The 27,356-nt window shown below is 34.5% G+C and overlaps 2 protein-coding genes across 4 annotated transcripts in view; both read left to right on the forward strand.

Moving 5' to 3' along the window:
• The window catches only part of LOC145685693 (alpha-1,3-mannosyl-glycoprotein 4-beta-N-acetylglucosaminyltransferase C-like), a 36,527-nt gene extending 19,375 nt beyond the window's left edge, over nucleotides 1–17,152 (forward strand). For all 3 annotated transcript variants that reach the window (XM_081758138.1, XM_081758147.1, XM_081758128.1), the window contains exons 3-4: nucleotides 5,540–5,834; nucleotides 7,412–17,152. In XM_081758138.1, the coding sequence (XP_081614264.1) occupies nucleotides 5,540–5,834; nucleotides 7,412–8,447 (1,331 nt within the window). In that variant the 3' untranslated portion in view covers nucleotides 8,448–17,152. The remainder of the gene's footprint in view (nucleotides 1–5,539; nucleotides 5,835–7,411) is intronic.
• Nucleotides 17,153–25,342: 8,190 nt separating this feature from the next.
• The window catches only part of Fam92 (CBY1 interacting BAR domain containing protein Fam92), a 35,767-nt gene continuing 33,753 nt past the window's right edge, over nucleotides 25,343–27,356 (forward strand). The window contains exon 1 of the mRNA XM_081758159.1: nucleotides 25,343–25,497. Within this exon, the coding sequence (XP_081614285.1) occupies nucleotides 25,463–25,497 (35 nt within the window). The 5' untranslated portion in view covers nucleotides 25,343–25,462. The remainder of the gene's footprint in view (nucleotides 25,498–27,356) is intronic.

The following is a 27,356-nucleotide window of genomic DNA, read 5'->3' on the forward strand; positions in this document are numbered from 1 at the left end:
TGCCGGGAATCGAACCCGGGTCTCCCACGCCAAAGGCGCGTACGCTAATGGAGCAGAAAAAAGAATTTTTCATTTCCACCGATAACTAATCGGATGGGGCCTCTGTAAGGGACAAGTAGGGAAATCGTAGTTTTCATAAATTAACACTCTGAATTGGCAACCCTGCTGATGTTTCAGTGCATAAAAGGTGTGTTAAAGATCTGACTACATTATGCAATTCCTGAAAACAACGAAAAACAAACTTTGAAATTATCATGATAAAACGTTTACTTACATACATCCGGCAACACTGCAATTCATTTGTATGGGGTTATTTAAAGCAAGAGGTATACAAGAACAATTCTTGAACTATACAAGACCTGGAAACGAACATCTACAGTGCTATTGAGAACATTAACACTTCTACTCTTCGTAAAGTTACTGCCAACATGGTGAAACATGTGAACCAGGGTTTGAATCAAAACAGGGGGCACTTCCAGCAGCTAATAACTCATTTCGTGATATTAGCAGTGTTGCCGGGTGCATGTAAGTAAACGTTTTATCATTATAATTTCAAAGTTTCTTTTTCATTGTTTTCAGGAATTGCATAATGTAGACAGATCCTTAACACACCTTTTGATGTACTGAAACAACAGCAGAGTTGCCAATTCAGTGTTAATTTACGAAAACTACGATTTCTCTACTTGTCCCTTACGGAGGCCTCATCCGAATAGTTATCGGGGGAAATGAAAAATTCTTTTTTCTGCTCCATAGTTTCCAAGCTACTCCAACTAACCAAACTGAAAATTAACGACAGAACACCCATACGTATGAGTTATGAGTCAATATACGTGCTTTCCAAAAAAAAAAAAAAAATACATCTTCAGTTATATCTGGCAACACTGTGTGGTTCCTAGTGTACTTCAATCGTTGCTATCTATTTTAAAAATATATGCATGAACAAGACTTCATTTTGGTATAACCATTATTTGTGTATCGCTTCATGTTCAAAAGTTCTACCATCCCAAACTCTGGGTTCCATTATATATTGGACACCCTGTACAACTATTCTCCATCTGTTTTCAACATTATGAGTGAGCGCCGGTAATTTTGTCTTTCAGAGTTGGCAACCTTAAGCAGATGTGATTACTTTCCAACATATTCACCCCAGGAATTCAGACACTTGTCATACTCTGTGGGATCAACGTTTGTATTCCTGAGAGTAAAACTTGAGTATGACAGTTGTCTGCAATTGTTTATCATTATCAAAATGCAGGCCCGTAGCCAGCCTCCAAATTTAGGGGGGGCTAAATGTAAATTAGGGTGGGCACACACAGAGAGAGACACAGACATTATACAATATATATATATTTAATATATATATATATATATATATATATATATATATATATATATATATATATATATATATATAAAATGTCTGTCTCTGTGTGTGATGATGAATAATTTCTTATGCTCTTAAAACTAAAACTACAGCGTGAAGGAATTATTATTAAAATTTTCCCCAATAGCGTTAGTACAACTGTACCTGAAAGCTAGAATACTATGTGTCTCCTTTTTATTTTATTTGTTATGGCAACAAAATATTTCTTCCGTTTTCTCATCTTCAAGGAAATAAAAAAAAAAATTGTTAAAAAAATAGTTGGCCGAACGAACCAATCATTAAAATTTCCAAAGAATTAGTACAGGAAATACGTTTTTAATTTTTGATGACTGAAAAAATATTTGTGAAACTTGAAAACATCTAGAGAGTAATGAGATTTAATACTATCTTCAAAGAGATTCTACAGAGAAGGGTCTCAGAATCTTAAACCAATATTTTGAAATACATGTGGCCTAAACAAATATATGCATATTGGAAAAGTGAAATTAACATTTTACCTGTATTATTATTTACATCTCCTTACATATGAAACTTTATATTTCTTTAAATATCACGCGCTTTATTTTACACTTGTACTTTTAAACATTTTTTGATCTTTTTTTTTTTTTTTTTTTTTTTTATGGTGATGTTCGAAAGAAATAATGATATGTTTATGGGTTTTTGCTATCTACAAATTTTTTTAAATTTCATAAGATTAGGAAACACAAACACAACACGCATATATACACTCCTCATGTTGGCACACTATAATAGAAACAAGTTGTACATTTGAACAATCACTACCAACACTATCACAGTATAAGTCTCCTTGTTTTGGATGCTGCCAATCTTAAAACAATTGTGTCCAGATCGAGGTTTCTGGTGATGTCCTTGAAACTCAGCAAAACAAGATCGGCACGGTGCAGTTAATGTACGACTCCTTTTGAAAAAATGCCCTAACAAAGAAGGAATTCCTCTCACCTGAGGTAGTTCTATATAAAGGCTTCAGGGCAGAAATTTAGTAAAGAAAATATTCAAATTTAGAAACGTATAATTTCTAATTGCTTTCTTTTTAGTAACTGAAAAAATACTTTTTGCATAACAGCTGTGAGTTCCATTTTATCACAACACATTTCAATTTTTAGACTCGTGGACCCCGTAGCCAGGTCACGCGGACCCCTGGGGTCCGCGGACTCCAGTTTGAGAACCACTGCTCTAGACTCCTTGGAACATGCTATCGACAATCATTTAGGACGATTGCTTCTAAAGTCATGTTTAAGTAAAAATAATCTGTTATGTTTTGGTACTCAAACATTCAAATAAGAAATAACTCCAAAAAAGTTCCCTGTTCTAGCGCAGTTACCTTCTTTCTCGAAACGAAATTGATAAGAGAAGTAACAGTTCATTAAATTTTCTTTGTATAGTACAATTCATATCAAAGTATACATGAAATTCTTCTTTACATTGTACAAATAAGAATTCGAGATCAGTTGCTCCCGTAGGTACTAAAATGTTTAAGTTAAGAACTAATTATTTAAAGAGCTATTTACTTATTTCTATTGAAGATATCTCTTCTTCAAAATGAAACTACATTAACAAATTGTTACTTTTGTGGGCTACCCCGTAGCCTCATGGGTACAGCGCTCGCCTTTGGGGCGTCTGGTTTCGGGTTCAAACCGTACTGGGAGTCCTCGGATTCAAACCGATAGTGATTTGGATGTTACTTTAAGCTATAGGTCCCGTTTCTTTATAGCCTCCCTGCTGAAGAGAGACGCTAAACTCCCCAACGCACCCTGTTTTAAGTCAAAGGTGAAATTTCAAATTTATAAAGCATTATACATATTATCATCTAATAAAGTTCAATTTTTAATTGAACATTCTGTTTTTCCTATAAGTGCAACTACTACCTCCGTTTAGTCCGCTGCATTTTTTGTTTACATACCAGAAGATTGCAAGGTATTCATTTACAAAATAGTAACTTTGTATGATTAGGCTTTCGTCTAATGATCTGCTTGAACATTTGATTCTGGCACCAAAAATTGGCAACAATTATTAAATTATTTTAATATAACTATCTAATTATTTACCCCCGATAAAGATTAAGTGAATTGAACTTATCTTTAGTTTAAAGATATATTATTCTAAGTTATTTAACAAATAGTCAAGTTGCTGCTACACTACAATTCTCATTCTTCAAGTGAACTTCGGTGCATCTTCAGAAACCAGCATCGACCAACTTTCAATTACAACCATGTTCAACTCACAACACAACAAGAGTAAATACAATTCAGAAAAGGAAACTTTTCTTACTCCGTTATCACGTGACATAAAACGTAGTCAAAATCCCCCACTCCCCTCTCTCTCCATGTCCAATATACACAAAACAAACCCATACACCTGTGTGATTTAGAGCGAAATAGTTGTGACCCCTTGTTGAGGGATGCTGTCTTTTCAATCTCTCGCATATTAACCGAAAGCCAATGACTCACAGCAAAAGGATGTTTTCAGTTGCAAATTTCAAAAAGAACAGGAAGAAGTAAACTCTTCGTCCGCAGATTAAGGTAAAAGTATGTTGTTTTTGAACACAAATACATGTTTGCGGATAGAATAACCATAAATTATTTTTCTCCTGCAGCGAAGGTCGTTTGCACATGGAGCATTATATATATATATATATATATATATATATATATATATATATATATATATATATATATATATATATATATATAACAGACTCACCCTCAAATAAATATTAGCAATTCAAAGAAGCGTAGCGCATAAATAGGCCAATACTTTAAATGAGGATAATAAAAGTAAATTTGAATACATTTGGAAATACAATTTCTTCTAACATTTCAGTCAGTGTTCGAATTAAACTTTCGAACGAGAGGGGGATGCTTATGTATTGTTGCTGTAAATGTAGAAGGCGAAAATTTGTTACTTCTGTGATACGAGCCGGACATAAACTTTTACCGAAGGGGAATTTCCCCGGCATCCCCCGTTAATTCGAACTATGATTTTAGTTAGGGGGGCTGCAAAAAATTTAGGGGGGGCTCAGCCCGCCCTAGCCCCCCCGTAACTACGGGCCTGTCAAAATGCTTACCAGACATGCAATTTCTCGGGATATTAGAAAACATGAAAATTGCTCGGGTCAAGATGCAGGCTATACGATATATTTGGTCAAACACGTTCCAGTAGAACGACTCTAGTGCGAGTTCAATCAGCTTTCACCTTATATTTATTAGTTATTCTTTTTCAATATACAGCGGACTCTTTTTAATTCGAAATTGGATAAATCGAATTATTAAATAATTCGAACAAAAGTTTATATCACTTGAAAGCTGCATTTAAAACAATGGTAAAAAATTACGGGTAAATCGAACTTTTAAACCTCCTGTTTGGATAATTCGAAGTATTTACAGTGGAAAAATGTGCAGTGTTCGACATATTGCAAATAGTACAATGCTGGTTTTTGTTTATCTGTTACCTTATCCAGAGGCGACCGCGGGAAAGGGAAAGCTTTCTTTGTTGATACCACCTCCGCTGGACTCCCTCCAGCTGTAGAGAATCATTCAGAAGGTGGTTGGTATGCATCTCTCCTCCTTCTCAATAACCAGGAAATGTCCATCCCTTCTGTGGAAGTGTGAACGACCTTAAACCCTGTCCTCTACTAGCAAATGACTTGTACGAGACATTTTGTGCAATTCTTTTTAGCTAAACTAAAAGCAATGTCAAAATGGTAAGCATATTCGTTTGTGATCTATTGACGTGCATTATGAACAATGTCGAATTGTGGCGCGTATTCTAATTCCTTACGAAAATGTGGTGCTTTAAAGATAAGGTGCATTGCATGTTAATTAGTTTTTCATATACAGTACAGTTATTTTTTGATTTTACTTAAAAATGAGTGTTTTTGGTTAATCCGAATTTTTTTCGTGTCCCCTTGGACTTCGAATTAAAGAGATTCCACTGTATAAAGGTTATTAATACGGTAGGTCGTATTCGATTGCAGGAGGGAGATTCTGATTTTCTGTTTAGCTATCGGTCCATTTCTCACATAATTTTCGTGCTAAAAGTAGTAATCAATTCCATACCAATTAAAAAGAACGTACATTGCCCTTAAATACCGGAATGCAATCTTTTAGACTTAAATTACTGACTCTTGCGTTTCAGAATTCGACACAACTGGTATTGAGAAACAGCCCCCCATTTCTGTGCCTTCATCGCAGGATGAACTCTGCGACCAGGAACCGTGGCACCAACCTTGGCTTCCAAACCCTTCAACATCGTTGGTCCTTGGTTACAGAAGAAGAATCAGAGGATTCTTGACAATAGGAATTGCAAGTGTGGATAGACAGGAAAGGTATTTGGAGCAAACGCTAGCTTCTTTGTTAGTAAAGTCAACAGAAGTTGAAAGAGAAGGAGTGACTGTGGTTGTCTTCCTTGCAGATATGGATCCAAAAATAAGGTAAGGATTATTTATTTATTTATTTATTTATTTATTTATTATTATTATTATTATTATTATTATTATTATTATTATTATTATTATTATTATTATCATTATTATTTAAAGCTTTTTCTCCTTTGGGGCACACCAACGTACGTATCAAACTTTCGCGACACCCCTGCATTTATTATAGAAGGGCTATGTTCACATTTATGCGTGAACATAGCCAGAATGGGTCGAATTGTGGACCACTTTTTTTTTTTTTTTTTTTTTTTTTTTTTTTTTTTGCACGTTCAATGTTAAGGGAATGGAGTCCACTTTTGGACATTTTGGACATATTTCAACTTTAAGCCACAAAAACCCAAACATTGTTCAAGTAGGAATTTTTGAACAAAACTTTCATGGTTCATTAAATGAGGGTCTTAGAGAACAGAAATGTCCAAAAAATGTTTTTGAATGAATTGGAAACCCAATGTGACACCTGCGACTCAGCGAGAAACAGATGTAGTTTACAACTTTAACTTAGTACATGAACAATTACTATTTTACCAGAGTAATTATCGATCCTTTTAGATACAGGAAAAATAAATTATTAGGGAGTTAAATACTTACTTATCATAGAAATAAATAAAATATATCCGGAAGCTGAAAGGCGCTCGAGAACTCCATGAGCCACATGTAGCTACTGACAAAAAAGTTGAATAAAATTGCTAAAACCTGAAGAAAAGGAACGAAACAAAGCTTGCTACAAAGGTTTATGTGTGGCTTATAACGTGCAATGAGTATTTGTGTAAAACGTTTGAAACTAACTGTATAAGGTCAACAGGAAATCAATGTGACACCTGTAATACATTGGGGATTTGTGGGTTAAAATCCCTATCTGAACCTTTCAGAACTTAAAAGATTCATTAGGATTAGGAATTAGATTTCTGGGCTTTCGGTATCTATGGCCATGTTAGCTTTTACGTATGAGGGATGACGTCCCTCGGCGAGCAAACTATCTGGGGAAAGGGAAGGAAGGAAGGAAGCGGTCTGAGACCTATAAGTTAGATCCCACCCCAGCATTTGACTGGTGTGAATGTGGGAAACCCAGGAAAACCTCATTCAGGATGGCTGGCCTAAAGAAAGCTATTTTTATACTATTTCGACCGAGTGCCCTCACCGGGAATCGAACCCGAGACCAGATTTAGGTCAAGCTGCACGACTCCTTGTGTTCACTTTTTATAATAAGTTTTAATTAATAAAGCACTCTTTTAACTTTACAAACTTCTATAAATTATTACATTGCAAATGTAGAATTAACAGAATAAATATTATGAATCTTCATTTTCTTTCATGTTCTCTCTTGTAGTCATGGGAAAATTTCATACCCATCCCCTCCTGTTTTCTTGTATCAACAATCTGGAAATTGGAAAATAAATTGATCTTTGTTAGTGCAATGCCAGTTAGACCTACTAATATCAGGTTATTTCTCTAAACCACTCATTTGTACCAAAATACGAGAGTTGTGTCTTCATAGAAGTAGAGGAGATTGTACTGACTTTCTAACATGACTGTCGATTTGTAACAATATTTCTTTTTATGTTCTTTTCTAGAGAACAACGAAAACAACGTATCCAAAATATGTACAAGAAGGCTTTGCAATCAGGATTTCTTCAAGTGATTCAAGCGCCATTGTGCATTTATCCTGATCTAGATTTCCGCTACTCCAGGAGAACATTTGACGACCCTCCAGAGCGCGTTCGATGGCGCGCAAAGCAAGTGCTAGATTTTGCGTACCTGATGTCCTACAGCCAAAACATTTCTGAGTATTATATGGTGCTAGAAGATGACGTAATTTGTGCTGATCACTACCTCACTGCGATTCGTCAGTTTATTTCTCTCAATGCTAACAATTCTTGGGTAGTGCTACAGTTTTCTGGATTGTTAGCCATTGGACAAACGTTTCGTAACGAAGAACTTCCACGGCTTATAGAATTGCTCAAAATGTTTTATAAAGAACAACCTGTAGATTTACTTATTCAACACTTTATTCGGCTTTTAGTTCCTGATTCTGGTAAGCCAACACGAAGAATCCCTAGTTTGTTCCAACATAAAGGTTTGCATTCTACTCTCCCAAACAAGACCCAAAATCTTAAAGATAAAAGTTTCAACGTAGTTCCTCCAAGAAAGTTCCATGTGATAAACCCTTCAGCTGATCTAGTTACTAGTATGGACACATATCGCCAATATCGTCCAGAATATGCTTATAGTCCAGCTCCTGGTATGTTTTGGGGAATTGCAAAACCAGGAGATACTTTCGATATCGTATTCCCACATGCTCTTATACTTAAAAGAGTTGCTATAGAGACTGGAGATACCAAAAGAAAACCTCCAGATAGACTAACAGATGGTGAACTACAAGCAAGTGATGTATTCTTGTCATTTGAGAGTCCGGCACGTATTATTTGCAAAGGATTCGTCACATTGGCCCCTTTTATTGATGGTAAAGTGGACGTGAAGAATCTGGAAAATGTCTTCCCTACTGGCGTACAATGTTTAAGAATTCAAGTTGGTAAGAATCAGAAATCGTGGGTAATAGTGACTGAAATAGCGATTTTCTTAAATTCAAGTGAAGCACAAGGTACATAATAGGGTTGTGAATTTAGGTTTTAATGAAAAAATGTAAATATTGAGAGTTCTGAGCCGAAGTGGGTGGTTTCTACCCGAAAACAAAACTGATTTTAGCTGCGCACATTATTTTCTTTTGTAAAGAAATACATTCACACAATGAAAGTCTTGACGCTAAATTGCAGAGTTAGTTAACATGAGAAGTATTGTTCATATTTCAGTAATGATGGTTGGCGTTAAAGTAATAACTGTGTGATATGAGCCATACTCCTTGTGTTACATATTATTTCAGTGTTGCCAATAGAAACTTTCAGAAAGTAACTAAATGACGCACAGAAAGTAACGAAATGACTATTCTTACCTAAAATTAAAGCTTTCTAACTAATATAGTTTATCGATAAAGTAAGCAAGACATTTCATAACTTTAGTGAACTAACTTAAAATATACTATAATATCCTATGAGATATTCTCAAATCAAACGTTTTGATTCCTCACTGACTGGAAGTACTAAAAATATCTTGATTTTTTTTTTATTCGCTTCCAATTCTTGCGGAAATGCTGGCTATATTTTGGTTGTATTACTAGTGTAGTACAACTCTAAAAATACAAAGCCGAAGCTAAGAGTACTACTCGAAAGAAATCATATACAAATTCCCTACAGAAAAAAAACAAAATGTTCCTTAACCTCGATTTCCCTTGAGATCGTGACACAGGTAAGGATGATACAAGTAAGACATCTAACTTACTCTGATGTGAAAATGTATGTGCTACTGCAAGCAGAAGGATTGGAAGGAACCTACACTTAGCTGCAATAAACATTTTTCCAAAAAAGAAATTTTAAACTGAAAAGATATTCAACTACTACTAAGAACAATGTCTAGGAATTGGTAATTATGGATGTAGAATTGGCTAAGATTATAGATAATAGCTAGGCCACACTTTTTCTAATTAATCAGCATACGAAAATGGCTATGTTTAGCCATAAGATGTCTAAATTAGCAACATCACTATAGCTTAATAATTGTGAAACTGTAAAACACTTAAATGATTTGCTGCAAACTTACTGAAAAAATTTACAGTGTAATAATATATCGTAGAACATCTTAACACATGCCCTTAGCAGAGAGATTCAACGATTTGTTACTAATAATGAAATAAAATACATTTTTTTACGCAAATGCTACAGCAGCGACATCCATACAAATCTTGACTATCACATAATGTTCCTGACTTGTTTGGTAACTTTACAATCGTTTAAGTAAATCTTCTGGAAGTATTATTAAAATCTTCTGCAAAATATGATAGTTTAAAAAAGTCTATTTGTATTTATGTGCTTTATAAGCAGCAAAGTTGTATATGAAAAGACTTTGATTAAATTGAGATCTGATTTTTTTTTTTTTTTTTTAAGTGAGTTTTGATGTTCTACAGCTGTTGAGATGCTACTTCAAATTCTGTAGATCTTGTTTATATCGACTCGCTGCTGGCACGTAAATACGCATATTTTAAAGAAATAAATCTTCGTAGTTTAAAATAAATACAATCGTTATCTTGAAATAAATATGAACAATCTCAATTGACAGAAATCTGGCCATTCACCTCTCGTTTGAGATGTTATAATTTTGAATGAAAACAGGTTATATGTTATTTGATCAAAGAACGTTTCCAGTTGTTAGATATGGATAAGAATACAAAGCTTTGCAAATTGGAATGACTGGTCATATTTTAAACAAATGCACAGCAATAAATTCATTATGTAGCCATCTGATAGACAGGTAGAATATGTGTGTTACTAAGCAGTATAGGCTTATATTTTATGGAAAATGTATTTGCTATTATCGAGTGTGTGAAATGTGTGTGTGTGTGTGTGTCAACGTCCATATATATATTGTCCAAATGAATTAATGCATCTCATTTATCTTTTTAGTAAATTTCACATCAGCTCTAAATTATCATTAAGTAATATACATCATTTTCGAAGACTTATTCAAGCAATGGTTTCCAACTGGTGTGTCGCACAGTCCCATAGAGTGTATCAGGAAACTTAAAAATCATGAAGCATTTATAATAATTTGGTAAAATCAATTTTGAGACAGATTCTAATAACCAACGCAAACAGAAGCAGCAGCAGTGCTCAGTATTACACAGAGTCAATACTTCATAGAAACTTATAAGTATTACATTATTATTATTATTATTATTATTATTATTATTATTATTATTATTATTATTATTATTATTATTATTATTATTATTATTATTATTATTATTATAACAAACAAGTGCATTGAGATGAGGTGTGCGTTCACAGTAAAATGTGTAGCCAATCAAAAAAAAAAAAAGTTGGGAACCATTGTATTTAAGTTAAATTGAATTGCTTTTGTAACCTTAGAAGGACATATAGCAGGTCCAACAGAAGTAAAAGGTAGGCTAATCAACTGCCAACGTTTTGGCCCCTACGCTGTAATTGATCGCAGTAAATTTGAGATGCCTTGGTAAAGCTCAATATTTTTATGATAATTTTATAGATAAACATGTATATAATATTGAGATTATTATGCTAAACTACAATTTTAAGAACAGTTGGTAACTTTGCTAATGAAAAAAAAAAAACTTTACTGTTGATTTATACAAGTTACAATCAACATAACATATCTAAGCATAAGTTGCCGTATTCTTACGGACAAAAGCTGAAAAAATTAGAAGAAAATTATATTTGTATGACACATTTATTATTTGTAAACATTTATTTTTCGCAGCCTTTAAATTTTGTTCAAGATAGATTCTACACATGCAATATCATTGTAATATTGTGTACAAGTATAATACAGAAGAAATAATATATGAACTTTTGCTATATATGTATGTGAAATAGTATTATGAAACTAATATACGTACTTTATATTCTAGTGTATACATAGGTACAGATACACTTTACAAACAACATGATAATCATAGACTAACTATAACAGGTGCCGGATGTTTATACAGGCAGCACTGGGAAAAGCCATTTCCTTGTACTGAGAAAAACGAATAGTTTATGAGATGTAAGAAAATTTATCTGACAGCCTGTACAGGGTTATTAGCCGTCCTGTGTATCCTGGGACGTGTCCTGTATTTCACAATCTACCAAGGTATATTCCTGTCCTGTTATACAAGGATATATCCTAGACGATCTGTACAAAGGTTATTTATAGTGGAGGTATATGGCAACTGTGGTGAACTCATTCGTATAGTTAATAAATAGATATAACGTGTAATTCGATACAAACAAATAGAATTATAACTTTACTACGCAATTTGCTACAGTTTATATAATCTATTTTAGTTACTATAAAAATCAAGTGTTTGTTGACGATCAGTATCAATGGTGTCACAAAAGGTGGATAAAAGCTAACTGGTTCCGTCACCAGGGATGAACACAGGGGTTGGGTCCTGGAACAACCCGAAATCCTAACTTTTTTTGTAAACTTAGTCTAATTTTAGGGGTAATTTTACAAATTTTAATATAATTTATCTTCATATTTAATCTGGACCCCCGAAAAGTTTCGAACCGCTCAAAATAATTCCAGCGTACATGCTTATCCGCCATCATCTCTGACAACACTTCTTTCGATAGGTTCCAAAGAAATGTGCTACATAGAGAACTTACAGTGGATACGGTTTGCTTTAATCTATAAACATTACAATCTGTAAACAAAAGAGATAAAACACTTTTTCCCCCAGTTTCCGAAACAAGACACTTCAAAAAAATAAATAGTTTATGAAAACAAGATATAAATCATATGCGTACTAGTTTGTGTTTCTTTTAGTTTTTCTTTTTTAACCACCATTCACAATGTTTGCTTACCAAGTATGAAACTTTTCGAACCTTGCATTTTTCTTCTCACTGGAAGTGACGAAATTACTTACTTCATCGATATAATTCGGCATCAGCAATCATATGCTACCACAAATGGTTTAATGAGCTTATTGACATGGGTAATCAGAAAATTCGAGGAAAAATACATTTAAAATCTATATAAATAAAAAAAAAAGTAACGATCTTCAACAGCTAATTTCTCTTAGACTGCTACACCGCCGATAATTTTTGGTACATAAATTTACCCTGGTGTAACTTAGGTTTGCAGCGTAAAGGTAAGGATGAGATGGGGGGGGGGAAGACATCTAAAAATAATGAGAAATGACCTATATTAATGTCCAGTTCATAGCTTTCGGGGGTTGCAGGGATAAATAATGGAACTCTTGATGTTGTTTATGTGGAATTGCAGCCTCCATCGGTATGGGAGTGGGAACAAAAGAGATGATACTAAAAATAACCGGAAACGACCGATATTGGTATCCAATCCATTAGTTTTGTGGTCGCTGAGATGAATAGTGACACCCTCAATACCGTTTAAGCCCAAATTCATCTCCATGCGTATCCTAACGAGGGAAGAGATTCGAATACTTTCCATAAACATATTCTACCGTACGAAAAGTGAGTTTTTACAATTAGTTCCAGGATAAAATGCGACTGGATAATTTGTTGCTATATAGATCAAATTGAGCAACCACAAGAGCGTGAAAGAACATACGAATATCAAAGCATTTCTAACAACAAAACATTCTATTGTGAAAGGTTGGGAAATATTGATTGCTCAAGTACAAACAACTAACAAAAAACACAAGTCCAAAGGAAGATCGATGAAATAATAACACTGACAATTCTAATGGAATATATAGGTATATTACTTGTATGTGGTTTGCATGCGCACCACTGACGCGGGAGACCTGCGTTCGATTTTTGTTGAGTTCATGCGGTTCAGAATTCCCGTAAAGTTGTGGATCTATGTCTTATAAGCCTCAGTGTTGAAACGAACATAAACTTCGAATCAACCGTGTTATTATCTGTACCAGTGGCGTATTTAGGGGCTGGCTTCCGGGCTTAAGCCCCCCCCCCCGAAATCTTACTTAGTGTAGTAAAGTAAATTAAACATCTTGCAGAATTTTCACATTTCCAGGCAAAGCCCCCCCCGAAAGTTAGCAAAGCCCCTCCCGAAACAAAATCGTAAATACGCCACTGATCTGTACCCTGAGAACTGTTATTTATCTACTTGAGTATTGTACGATGTAATCACATCACAGTCCCTCTATATCAATTTAATTTATCTAAATTGTACTATTTCCGTGTCATGTTGATGTAATTCAGTATTTTGGGAAACCACACACTAAATTAGGATAAGGCACAAACAGTAAATTAAATATATACCATTTCGAAAGCTGTAAAGTTTCATATACTTGAGAAAAAGAGTTCTTTTTTTCGATGTATTACACGGAAGTCGAATTGACGTTTGGTGTGAGTCAAAACAGAACGCGACACATTATCACCAAACCTCCGGTGAGCGAACATTACATGTTCACTAAGTTCTCATATCACTAACGACATACAGCATGTCTGTAAAAGTAAAATTTCCCCATTATAGATTTGGCAACATTCCAATAAGTGGGTTAACTGACGTGGCTGCCTTGCAGAATGCCACCCTCTTCCCCAATTATGTATTTTTTTAAATTTTAGTGAGTAATTCAAGGGCATTTTAGATCAAAATTTTAAAAAGGAAGCCAGACATGATCTGTTAAATGTTGTTACATGTCTAATAGTTAGTTTCAAGACCTTTCATATAATGTATACATTTGTGTGCCTAGAAATAATGACATCACAAATTGTGTACCCAAATTTCTGGTCTATAAAAATAGTCTAGAAACAGCCTATAGCTTACTATTTAATAGCAAATTAGTTAATAGGTATAAGGTTAATTAGGAGTACAATATTGATAGAAAGGGAAAAGAATGAAATGAGATGTGTATGAACAAAAAACTGCCTTACAAAGTGAGGAATTTTCTTTATGTATAAAAATCGTACAAGCAATAGTGCGGAAAACTTAAACCTTTTCAAGTATGTTCATCGACTCACATCTATGCTATTCCTTCAGTAGAAGTTTTCTACTTTACGTCCATAGAAATATGTGTCCATAAGATACATGAGATGAACTTGAAACAAACGAAAGACACACTGCACTTCCAGATTTATGACAATTTAATTCTATCTAACAATAACAATATAGAGTTTCTGTTAAGAAAGACAGGTGGCTTTAACATGAGTGTAGAAAACAAATCAGGATCATACAGGATTTGATTAATCATCTAATGCAGTACGGGTTGACAATAAAATAAATTAAAATCTGTATAAAATAAGTTAATATTAAGAGAAATAAATTAAATGTATTGCTTAAACCACTTAAACCTTCAAGAGACATTGGTAATGGAAATGTTGATTACTATTAGAAACACTTAGGAAACAAAAACAAAATTCTTAAAATTTAACTTTACTTATTAACAATAATAGAAAATAGATAGTTTTGAGGAAGTGTATCATAGTTTTAGTCATAGATTTCAATTTAACATTGTCCTAGCATGATCACTTTCAATGTCTAGTATTATAATTAAATTTTGCAAAGATTGTACTGAGAGAATAAAATTGGCGGCAAAATGTTATTTAGAATTTCAGTTTAGAGTGACTGAGGTGGCATTTTAAGTCATTTTAAAGCTCTTTATACCAAGTTTATTCTTTTACTACAATTTCTTCTGTGTAAGGCCTTAAAGATTGGAATGCATTTTACTCTTCAAGAATACATCTATTTACACATTTTCTTATTATCTATGCACATATATTTGTTTGATTTTTCATAATACTTACTTATTGAGCCGTAGAACAATGCCATGCCATAGAATATGCTAAAATTTAGAATTTAGTGAAAAGTTATCATATGGTACTTTAATCTTTTCATCAAGACAGAACAATATTTTCCTTAGTAGGCAAGTTATTTGCAGTGTGTCTTGAATAGAGTAGTTTCGTATTCGAATCATCAAACAATAAATTCTTCAAAAATTCAAATAAATAGCGTTAGTCTAGTTATTGTTTGAACAATTCATTCGAATTACAGCACTTAAAATAATATTTTCACAAGAGAAAATACATCCTTTTGTAACACACACATATATAACTAATATTGCGGTTCACGTTCGTTTAAATTACTATAATAATCACCAAAACTTGCCACGATATTTATTTCAATAAATTAAACTATTTTTTTATTCCTTTTAAACTTTATATTTCCTTAATACTTACCATTCATTTCGCAGAAATTAAAAACACACTTCAATCAACTATGGCTTCCTCACTTATTATATCTTTAACAGCATAGATAAAACAAGTTGAAACAAGTCTAGCCACAAGATTTGTTATCATAATGTACCGGACTATTGTCCTTGTTGCCTGTAACTAAATATACATAAATATTATCGTTGCACTTTCAGTATTATCTTTTATCCCCCCACACTAATTCGATAACCTACCGTACATTACTGATTAGTATGAATACACCACTAGAAGGAATACAATATTGATAGAAAGGGAAAAAGAAAAGAAATGAAATGTGTATAAACAAAAACTGCCTTACAAAATGAGGAATATATTTTCTTTATGTATAGAAATCATACAAGCATTGTACAATAATCAAATATGTTTGATTGAAATTTTTTTTGTAACCCAAATTAAGTATGATTGTTTCTTTAAATAAAAATACTTGTATTGTATTGTGCTAACTGCATGTCCAAAATTATGAGAGTTTGTGATTTTTAAACTAATAGATACAGTAAAACTCTTTCTAAGTTGGACTCAACAGTTCCAATGAAAACTATTGTATTACAGAAGTTTTCGACAATGCAGCTTAAGAGGTCTAATCACTGCGAGATTAAAATGCCGCTGATTTACAGTAATTATGTGATGTCTTCAAATAGATTAAAGATAATCGAAATGTGGAACAAGAGCGCAGTAGACAATATTATCTTGCATGAGGTACCGTTAACACGGGTCACCTATAGTACCTTTCCGTTTGCAGCCATTTATAAACGCGAAAATAAATGCCGATTTTCTAAATGGCTGGATATCGAAAGCAGATAAGTGAGTGGCAATAACGGTATCTGATGTAAAATAATATTGTGTAGCGCGCTCTTGTTCCACATGTCGATTATCTTTTATTTATTTAAAGATATCACATAATTACTGTAAAATTAGCGGTATTTTAATTTCGCCGTGATGGGTCCTCTTAAGAAGTGGAGGCTCTCAATGAAAGTCATATTGATAAGAATTGCAATTTATTTTGCTACAAGCTAAGGGAAAGAAATTTTCCTAATACCCTAATGCTTGAGAACAAATTTAGAAAACCAGGAAAATTCGTTCGTCTTGTGGCAATAAAATGGTAATCTGTAAGAATATGACTTTTCTTGTGAGTCACCACTAAGCTTAAGTATGCATAGCTTTTTTTTTTTTTTTTTTTAAAAAAAAATAATGTATATTATTACTAATGTATGTATAATGATAAGGAGATATATAACTTCCAAGAGTGGTTAACTGCAAGAGTTTTACTGTATTCCATGACAGCTTATAATATAGTTAGCTGAACCATCAAATGACATATCTAGAAGATGATGATGAAGTTGTTAACCTAACAAAGTGTAAAGAATACACATATACAATAATAGTAAGATTTTTATTGCTGGTTTTAAGGGTGATTTTGACTACACAATCCAAGATAGGTTTTGTATGTATTTGCGACATGATTTTTGAATGGCATTATACTGTACATATGATTCTTTTTGTCAATTAAAAGCTGTTTTTTTGTTAAAATGTCTTTTTTTTTTATTTAGACACTGATTATTCCAATACAAAATAAATTTATTGTTCTTGTGCTCAGTTTTACCAATCGAGGATTAAAGTCAGACAAGATAATCCGTTTACAGGGTCGAATCCAGGTGTATTTGAGGAGGGTGCACCAATAACTACCAAAATAACCAGTCTCATTGGAACTCTTCAAAGTGGCAAGAGACAACATTCTTTACACCTGACAACGCTGATACATACAACGCAGGGGGGGGGGATATTTTAAAGAGGGTTGCAAGTGATGTACAGGAAAATGTTTATGAAATGAAAGTAATGGGGTCCTTTATATATCTAGCTCTCTCTTTCAGCTACAAAATATCGCCAGTTTTGGGGTTGAATATATGCTATATGGTAATTTATGGACCTAATAGATATCTAAATACGTTTACACATCAAATATGTATATTATTAACTTACATATTGATCAACTTACACCATTTACAACACATTGCAAAATTCTTTAGAAACAAAATACAAACTCATAATCTAGTCTCTGGAAGCTCTCAATGACATGAAATAATAAGAGGTGTCAATATATTACGCAACCTGCTAATAATTATACAAGGCAAGTCAAAATGATAAACCTGATTTCAGAAAGTTATTGTGGAATCTAAGAAACATATGCTATTGTGAGACATGCGTTTCAAACGGTTAACTTTCAAAGTTTAGTTTTCACGCAGTATTTCCAATTTCTACCGCTAGGAGTCAGCAGCAAGCAGTTAAGGAAAATGCCTTCGAATGGAAGGAAGATCTTCTGTGTGCTTCATTATTATGCATACAAATCTGTGATTAGATGTACACATGACTTGGCTCCATGCGATTTCTTCATGTGGGGTTTTGTAAAGGAGCATGTTTTCGTACCAGTACTTCTAACAACATTGGATGTTCTGCGTGTCCGCATCACAGCAGCCACTGCTGATAATAACCGCAACATACTGGAAAAGGTTTGGCAGGATATAGGACAAATTTTGTCCTCTCCTGCGAAAAATCCTGTGGATGTATTTTTTTAATCAAGTCAGGAAAACTGAATGTATACTAGTGCGTACTGAATAGGTGGCTGCTTATGAAGATTTGTTTTCAAACTCAAATAATCAAATGGAAAATATGTCATCCATCTTCCATCAGTTCCTTAAAGTTTGTGATCGTCTCGTTATCATTTCATTTTGTCTGCAGTCGATAACGATTTCAAGCCGATTATGCCTTTCATAAGTAGCTCCCTACGATGTTCTCACTGGCGTACATTAGGTTTTCCTGACTTGAATTCTTTTCAAAAGGATACAGCTGCTAAAAAACCATTGAACCAACGAATTCATATCAACGTGCATTACGTCGTACAAATATAAGTTATGGAAACATAGACTTCACCATTGTATTTTGGTAATATCTTAGCTCAATTACATATATTACATGACCCTCTTCCTATTTTAAAAAAATCAAGCGAGGTACAAGATGGCCGACTTGAAGATGGCGGCCATGATAAGCGTACCCCCAAGAAGATTTCTACTTTCTCCCGTTGTCGGTTAGTGAGCTTTTGTTTTTCATCCCTTTATCCGTTTTACAAGTAAAATGAAATTTTCAAACTTGATAATATTGTTATGGCTTATTCTGATAAATCAGGCTTTTGGCCACTGCGGCCGTCTTTATGGACGGAAGCACTTTAAATTTTGCTTACGCTCGTTTCTTGATATTCTACACTTCTTTGCAAAGTTTGGTCAAGAAACTAGATTTCGACATCGATAGGTTTACTTGTAAGGAGAGAAAACTGAAATATTGGTACAGAACCTTCTTGAAAAATTGCAAGGGTGAAATATGTATTTTAAATTCATTCACTGTATTTCCATTTGAGTTATTTCTTTGAAAAATTATTTGCTCTTTGAAAAAGTAAGTAATGAACAGGGTGAGCGTTTTCATGAGAACATTTTGCAAGATGGAAAAATGTTATAAAGGCAAATGGGTATAATCAGTAGACCAGCAGAGAGAGGGCAAATATATATATATACAGGGTGCGGCACATAAAACCGGCCCGTAAAGTGAACACATAAAATGAAATGTAATGTATTGAATATGACTACTCACCTTCACCGCAGCCTTCACAGCAGGTGCTGAAAGTGTCCTCCGCCCACTTCAACACACATGTGAGCACGATTGAGGAGATTCATATATACCCTTGTCAGTTCTTGTGTTGTAATGCTATTGGTGACATCCTGGATCCTGGTCTTGAGTTCTTCAATTGTATGTGGATTTGTTTCGTATACTCTTCCCTTTAACAGTCCCCATAAGTAAAAGTCACACGTGGACAAGTCTGGTGACCGAGGAGGCCACAAGCCTTTGCTGATTGTCCTCTCTGGTGTAAACATCTCATGCACAAGGGACAATGATGCAGCTGATGTGTGGCATGTTGCACCGTCCTGCTGAAAGTAACATAACTGACGCTCCTCTTCGGTCAAGTGTGTATAAATCTCCTCCAGGATTCCCATATACACGTCACTGTTCACTGTCGTCTCAAAGAATATGGGCCCAATAACGCGTGTGGCGGAAATGGCACACCAAACACCAATCTTCTCATCATGCAAGGGTACCTGGTGGATTGCGTGTGGATTTTCTGTCGACCAATACCGGTTGTTTTGGGAATTTACGTACCCAGACAGGTGGAACCACGCCTCGTCACTCATGATGAGCATTAGTGGATCCAAGAAACCACTGGCAACATTGCTCAACAGCCATGAACAGAAATGCACCCTCTTCTGCAGGTCAGGCTCCTTCAGTTCTTGCACAACACTTATCCGGTACGGTTTTAATATCAGTCCCCTTAAAACACGTCTGCAACTTCTCTTACTCGCATGAACCTGTTGACTCAATCTCCTGGTTGACTTTCGAGGACTTCTTGTCATTATCTGCTCCACCTGCATCTTTAATTCAGGTGTGCCGACAGATAGTCGTCTGTTCCTGGGAGCATTTTGAACCGATCCTGTACGCAGCCATTTTTCAATCAATTCCTGAATTGTGCTTTTTGCTGGCACAGAACGTCCTGGAAATTTCTCCCGAAACAAATTTTTTGTTTTCACAAAAGATCCAGTGAGAATGAACCCTTCAACAATGGCAACACGCTCGGGTATCGAATACGGCATTATCACACACTGACACTCACCCGGCTTAACACAACGAGGCATTTTTCTCAACTGGTTTCGACAAGTTTCACTGGCTGCGGCTGCACGTGACTGCTGCAGGTCACGTAAGTCGACCCGACCTCGACACGCCATCTCTTGGTAGGAAGGTAGATTATTTAAGTGTTGCCAAAAACACAATATACCAGAATATTACGACGGGCCGGTTTTACGTGCCGCACCCTGTATATATATATGCTCGGATCCAGGGGGCTATAGGAGCTGTAGCCTTCCTTCACGCTCAGTTATACACTGAATAAAATAGGCTTTAATCCTGCTTTACACTGGATAAAGCTGCAACCTATGGTTTAGTCCTACTCTTGATCATATCCTGGACCCGCCACTGCATATATATATATATATATATATATATATATATATATATATGTGTGTGTGTGTGTGTGTGTGTGTGTGTGTGTATTATGTATGTATGTATGTACATATATTGTGTTGGTTTGGTTCTACATACCTTGGCATTGGTGCAAGTTAGTTGTAAACCTGGGGCCCCACAAAATGTTCCCAATCGGGCCCCGCACTACCTAAGGCTAGCCCTGAGTATACAATGGACCTTCCAAAATTTTCAAAGGTATATATCTTATGTACGGTAAGTCATTTTTGACATTTTACTTTTAACTCCTTCCCTTTCTTGCAAATGGAGTTGAACTTGCGCTTTAAGGGCATTGGATGCGTCACTATCCATTTCACGGACCCCGGAAACTAGGATTGAACACTAATATGGCTCGTTTCGGATTATTCTTCCATGACTTCCCTTCAGCTCCCAGCTTTGCGATGTCTTATTCCCACAGTATTTGTTTCATATCGTAAGTCATGTTTCTTCCAAGTTTGGTTGAAATTGCATCAGGTTTTCAAGTGTTACGCTGGAATATACATTCATACACATCCTTATTAACACTTGCATGGACATGAATGTAAAAGTAAATGCAGAGAAAATTAAATACATGGAAATCGTCGGGATCGTAATACTGCAAATTATAGATGCGTTAAATTTTAAACAATTCTTTTCAATATCTAGGATCACTATTAACAGACCAAAAGCATATCCACAAAGAAATTAAAAATCGACTTAAAGCAGGAAATTCGTACTATTATTATGTTCAAAATCTTTTGTCGAGGAATTTGAAACTTAAAAAAATTTTTTTTAAATCATGCCTGTGTCCTGTATGGTTGCGAAACATGCAGATTCAAAGTATCTGAGAATAAAATCCTGAGATCAGAACGTTCACACATACATACATTTTTATATAAATAGATAGATTGATTGAAGATTGCAACAAAAGTAATGTAGGCCTAGTTTAATATTAACTATTCACCTTCTCTTCTACCTTGAAGAAAATTTTACCGTCCAGTTTTATTTATTTATTTATTAGGTCCAGATCACAGTGGTATTTTGCATCAGTAGTATTTTCCAGGAATTTAGGGCGATTCTCTGGCAAGTGGTCCATTGTCACTAAATTTTCAAAATTAATTTAAAACTATGATGTTTATGTTTTTCTATTAAGAAATAGTGTAACTATATACCGAGACATTTAAAATCTTTTTGTAAAATACATTTACTAGGTTTTGACCACATAAACTTTATCTGTTCTACACCATGCTCAATACTGGTCACATATCCCAATTTTCAAATAATTTTCAAACTAAATTCTAAATCTGTAATTTATATGAACAATAGCAAAAAATATAAAGTGGACCTTTGGCAAACATTTGACAGTTTTGTTTTAATTAGTGTTTTATTCTGGCAGGCAAAAATCGTATTTTTCTCATGTCATGTTTCGCTGTCCCGTGCGTAACGGAAAACATGTATTTTTCGTCTTTCCTTTGTAATTGCAGAGGATACAGTATTGAAACTTTTGCTTCAAAGTAGAATTATTATTAGCCTGTTAGTGGTACTTATTAAATTTGTTTATTATCCTCCTTATGTATATTATGAGGTATAGAAATGTTGTCCCGTGCGTAACGTTACGCACGGGACATTTACAGATTTATCCAAGAAAGTGAATAAAATTAAGTTATTAAGATTTCAACACATGTTTATTGTTATTGAGATTAAACAATGAAGAATAAACTTTTATATTAACTCAAAGAAACATGAATTTGCTGAGAGAAACTAAATCAAATATAACTAAACATAACTACCAAAAACGTTTACGTTAAGTTACATAGAAACATTTACCACGAGGCTTAAAAACAAATTATTATGATAAATCGCATTTTTTTCTTTTCATTAGAAAGGTAGGTATCTAGGTTGGTTTGACAGTTTTGTAGGGAACAAATGGATTCGCAACTTTTTACCATATTCTTTCACCCTTTATCAGAAAATTAGGTGCTTGAAGTATATTTAAAACTTGATCGAATGAGACATAAAATGTGTTCTTTTCTTCGAAACAAAACTTGGTACAACTATTGTTCATGCATTTCAGATTTGTTACTCGAATGTCTCCATCTTCTTCTACACCACTTTCAGACACACATACATACCGATATTTAATGCTATTTCTGGAAGAACCACAATCAAATTTCACTAGGAGAAATACACGTGCTCTAATATTGTCCATTCTGAGCCCGACAGTTGAAGGGTTGGAATATCATTATGAACATCGTCTTCAAAGTTGTATTCTGAATTAATGTCGCTCTTATCACTTGGTGAATATATCATTTTGTACACTGGCACTCTTTTCGTTTTCCTTGAACCAATCTAACTTGAATTACCTTGTTCTTCTTCACATTTTAGAGTGTTTTCCTCTTCTAAATGGCCAACAACGAAACAATGCAGAATGAGTTTCGCAAAAGGGACGTGAGAGGAAAAGAGTTAATCTTTTAACTTGCCTATAACGCTGCATCCTCACTTCATTTTTCAGTCTCACCTTGTTGCTATGTTTAAGCCTATATTTTCCAGCCCTTTCAGCTCCACTCATTGCTTTTTGTTGATCGATTCAGTTCATCACTGACAATATTACTTGGAACAGATTTACTTGCCTGTGCATCCATATTATTTACTTAAAAACTCACACTAAAGCAAATCTTCACTGTAGTGAAGTAACAAACAATCATACCAAATAATCAAAAACCAACTGTTTCCCTTCAATTCACTTTCTCGCATTTCACCTGACAATGACAGCGTTCAAACGACTCAACGTTTGGTAGGTAGCACAGAGGATCAAGCAGCTCAACAGTTGTACACAGTGTTGCCACAGTCCTAGCTCTGGAGTGGGCTGAAAAATAGTACCAAATTGAAACAAAAAGGGCTGAATTCATTTTTTGTCAAAAAGTAAAATATTTTTCCCCACGTATTATCATCCCTGATCTAACTTTAGGCCTATACATAAAGTTCGTTACAGCGCGTCGATATAGATATCTAAAACACAGAAATGTTTGAGTATTTTTATATTCGTTAATATGGCGTCACTAGTAAGCAACTTAGCCAGCAACTACGTCAATGTATTTTTTCGTGCTATACCATGCCGTTGGGGGGGGGGAAGGCTGGCGTCGGAGTAAGAGGCCGCAAAATTCGGAAAGAAAATATATATATATAATTGAAGGAAAAACTAAGATAAAGTGCTCAAAATCAAGGAAGACCGGGGTTTACTTTTAAACATTGTATTACGTTTCGCGCCAACCATAGTGGCGCTTTGCGGTTGGTCTATCGACCTCAGTCATATGTCCGGGGGCGCCGTCGTACTTTTCGCCCAGGCGCTGATTTTCCATGGTACGGCACTGGTGCTATTATTGTTTTGATGCAGAATCTTTTCAACGACACATAAATTATAGACTTACTTAAACACCCGGTGGTATTCATCAGAATATGCAACATTTGATTCAATGTGTGTGTACTTAAAAAAAAAAAAAAAAAGATTTCAAGCTAAAATATCCACCACACTGATTCTTTCTCGTCTCCTTCCTGCGCGGCGCAGATGCGCCCGTCTGGCGTCATTTGTTTCCCGGTATAGTTCGAATTATGAATTTTCCACATAAAGTTTGTACCGTTAGGGTATGTTGATCTGTGTTTGTAGCGTTATGTGGTGCAACGTCACAGAATGAATGATCACCAGCATTTCTTAAGAGTCCAACACAATATGAGTAACGTGAACTTTTGAAAATGTGACAATATTTGTTAAATGGTGCTGAATTGGATAGAATTGTACCAACTTTTTCACAAAAGGGGCTAAAAATGCCAGCGTGGTACCAACGGGCCGATGAATGACAAGAAGGGCTGAATCTGGTACAATTGTACCAAGTGTGGCAACACTGGTTGTACAACATTATGTGGTTTGAACGCCACCAATTAGCACTCAGACAAATACCCTAAAGACATGGTAATAACACTAAGCGAGTTGTCTAGCAAAATTCGACTTCGATACTTTGGAATGTAATTTAATGCATTTAAATTAAATTATGGATGCAAATTTTTTGTGCTTGTTACTGTCCAAATGTTAGTCTTAAAATATCAATCTCTTTAGTAAGGATATTGCATAATAACAGTCTTAGAACAGCCAAACAATTGCATGGTTATTTTTCTGTCCCGTGCGTAACGGTGAGTCGAGAAAGAAAACATAATGTGAAGCTAATTAAATTCTATTTTCCAATTTTCAAATATAATGCACAGTAAGGAGAATGAATGTAAAACATAAGTGATGGCATATACAATGAAAATGCTGCCATAAATCGCAGAGAATATCCAATGAAATTGAGATTGTCAAATGAGCTTTTTGTCTGAGTCCCGTGCGTAACGCTTAATTTTGGCTTATAACTCAAATCTGCAATTGTTTTGTGTGTTTCATTTTATTTAACTATACACTAATAATTTTCCCCCTAATTTTGACATGCTTTTTACTTTATTTGAAAATACATTTTTGTTTAAAAAAGCAGTTTTTGTGTACGAATGTCCCGTGCGTCACGCTGAGAATCGCCCTTTAAGGGTTTAAAAAAGAAACATGGAAAATTGTAGAGTATAGTCGAATCTTATGTCTAGAAAAATTGGATTTTCTGATTGTCCTGGCTGGCATCACTGAGCAACACCAGAAGAAGAATTGAAATGTGAACGCGCGTGCCTTAAATCAATATTTGTCAATATAAAAATCAGAATAAAACCGCAATGAAAGCAGTTAGCAGACAACAAAACGTCTCCTGGTTAGTACATAATATTCAACATCATATATTCATGTAATAGTAAAATTCTGTAAAAATCGGTATATACATATCTATACATAAATATGTTGCCTATATCGTGCAGGTCAAGTTTTGCGCACCTTTCGAAACTTGTCGAAAAATTGAATTTAGATTAAATCTTAAAAGTTTTACATCTCACGTTTATGCCGGATGGGTTAAACAAAACAATGATGATGAGAAGTGAATAAAATGATAGAATAAAAAAAGTGGAAGAACCGCGGAGAAAACCCACCCACACGGTGTTTGTCCACCACAAAGCTCTTGGCGCGAACGAAACAGTTGACAAATTGTAATTCTTTCATTGATTTCCTTCTTAATGTTCTCCCAAGATACCAACACGACATTACCCCATAGATAAAATTGAATGGGCCACCAGGAGTTACTGTGGGAAATTATAATTCTTTTTTACAATTTACGTATAAATACAGCGTCCGAATGTATGGCATAAAAACTACAGTGCAGAAACCAAAGCAACCTGTGCTAGGTGGCTACTAAAAACTCGGTGCTATCTAACCGAGTAAGAACGGCCAAAGCTGTTGAGCCCGTGTGATAGTGTGGGGGTGTATCTGAGTGTCTGGACGCTGGGCATACGCGTATGCAAGGGTATGAAACAAGTAGGTTTTGACAATGCAATACGAATTTCAATAGCACTTGTGGTTTCACCGCTCCATTTGTAAACATAAAATGCAGCTTCTGTACACTGTGAAGAAATGCACTGCTGGTGGAAAATAGTATCTAATACCTTAGCTTCACCCTTCGTTAATAGTTATTTATTTGCTGATGATCTCAATATTTGTGTTAACTCACGACAAAAAGACTCAGTTCAGTCTATAATTAACATCACCTCAGATATTATTAAAGAATGGTGTACTTCCAACTTGCTTTGTATTAACTCTGATAAGATCAAAGACTTGGTGCTTACCTACAATAACAAAAATTCGAATGCAGAACTTAAAAAATATTCCGCTCCTTTTTTGGGGTTTTTAATTGATAATCATTTGAACTGGGACGACCATATCCTTAAGGTAGAATCTAGAGCTAGTAAAGGAGTTTATCTAATTCGTAGATTGAGGTTGTGCGTAAGTTTAAAGGTACTTAACTTAAAACTGTTTATTATGCGCAAATTCACAGTCATTTAAGTTATGGAACGATACTTTGGGGTCATCAGTCCTCCATTAAAAGCCTATTGAAAATACAAAAGATATGTGTAAGATTAATGCTCGGTCTCCCTAGTCGTGCACATTGTAGGTCAAGTTTCGTTAAATTAGGAATTATGACAGTACCTGCAATTTTCATATACCAATGTTTGCTTTACATTAAGGAAAACAATCATATTTACAATGAGTTAGGGTACTCTCATACTTATCAAACTAGAAACAGAAACTGTTTAGGATTATTTAGATGTGAATATAGTAAGACACAAAAGACCTTTTACTATATGTCAGTTAAATTTTATAATTTTCTACCTATATTTCTAAGAGAACTTCCATTTCTGGCTTTTAAAAAAGAAGTACAGAAATTACTGGCAAATTTTTACTTTGACTCCAACTGTGACTTCTGTTAAGAATTATACTATAAGTACAAGGGCCACAATGTTACTATACGATGTTAAGAATTATACTATAAGTACAAGGGCCACAATGTTACTATACGAAGTTAAGAATTATACTATAAGTACAAGGGCCACAATGTTACTAAACCTATAAGAACCGATTAAAGTCACAGTTGGAGTCAAAGTAAAGACTTGCCAAATTACTTATTAATAATTGTATAGGCTATATAGTGTTGAAGAATTTTTTGAACTCAAAATTGATAGTTGA

This window comes from Thermobia domestica, chromosome 1 (assembly GCF_964235325.1).
Source record: "Thermobia domestica chromosome 1, izTheDome1.hap1.1, whole genome shotgun sequence".
Taxonomy (NCBI): Eukaryota; Metazoa; Arthropoda; class Insecta; order Zygentoma; family Lepismatidae; genus Thermobia; species Thermobia domestica.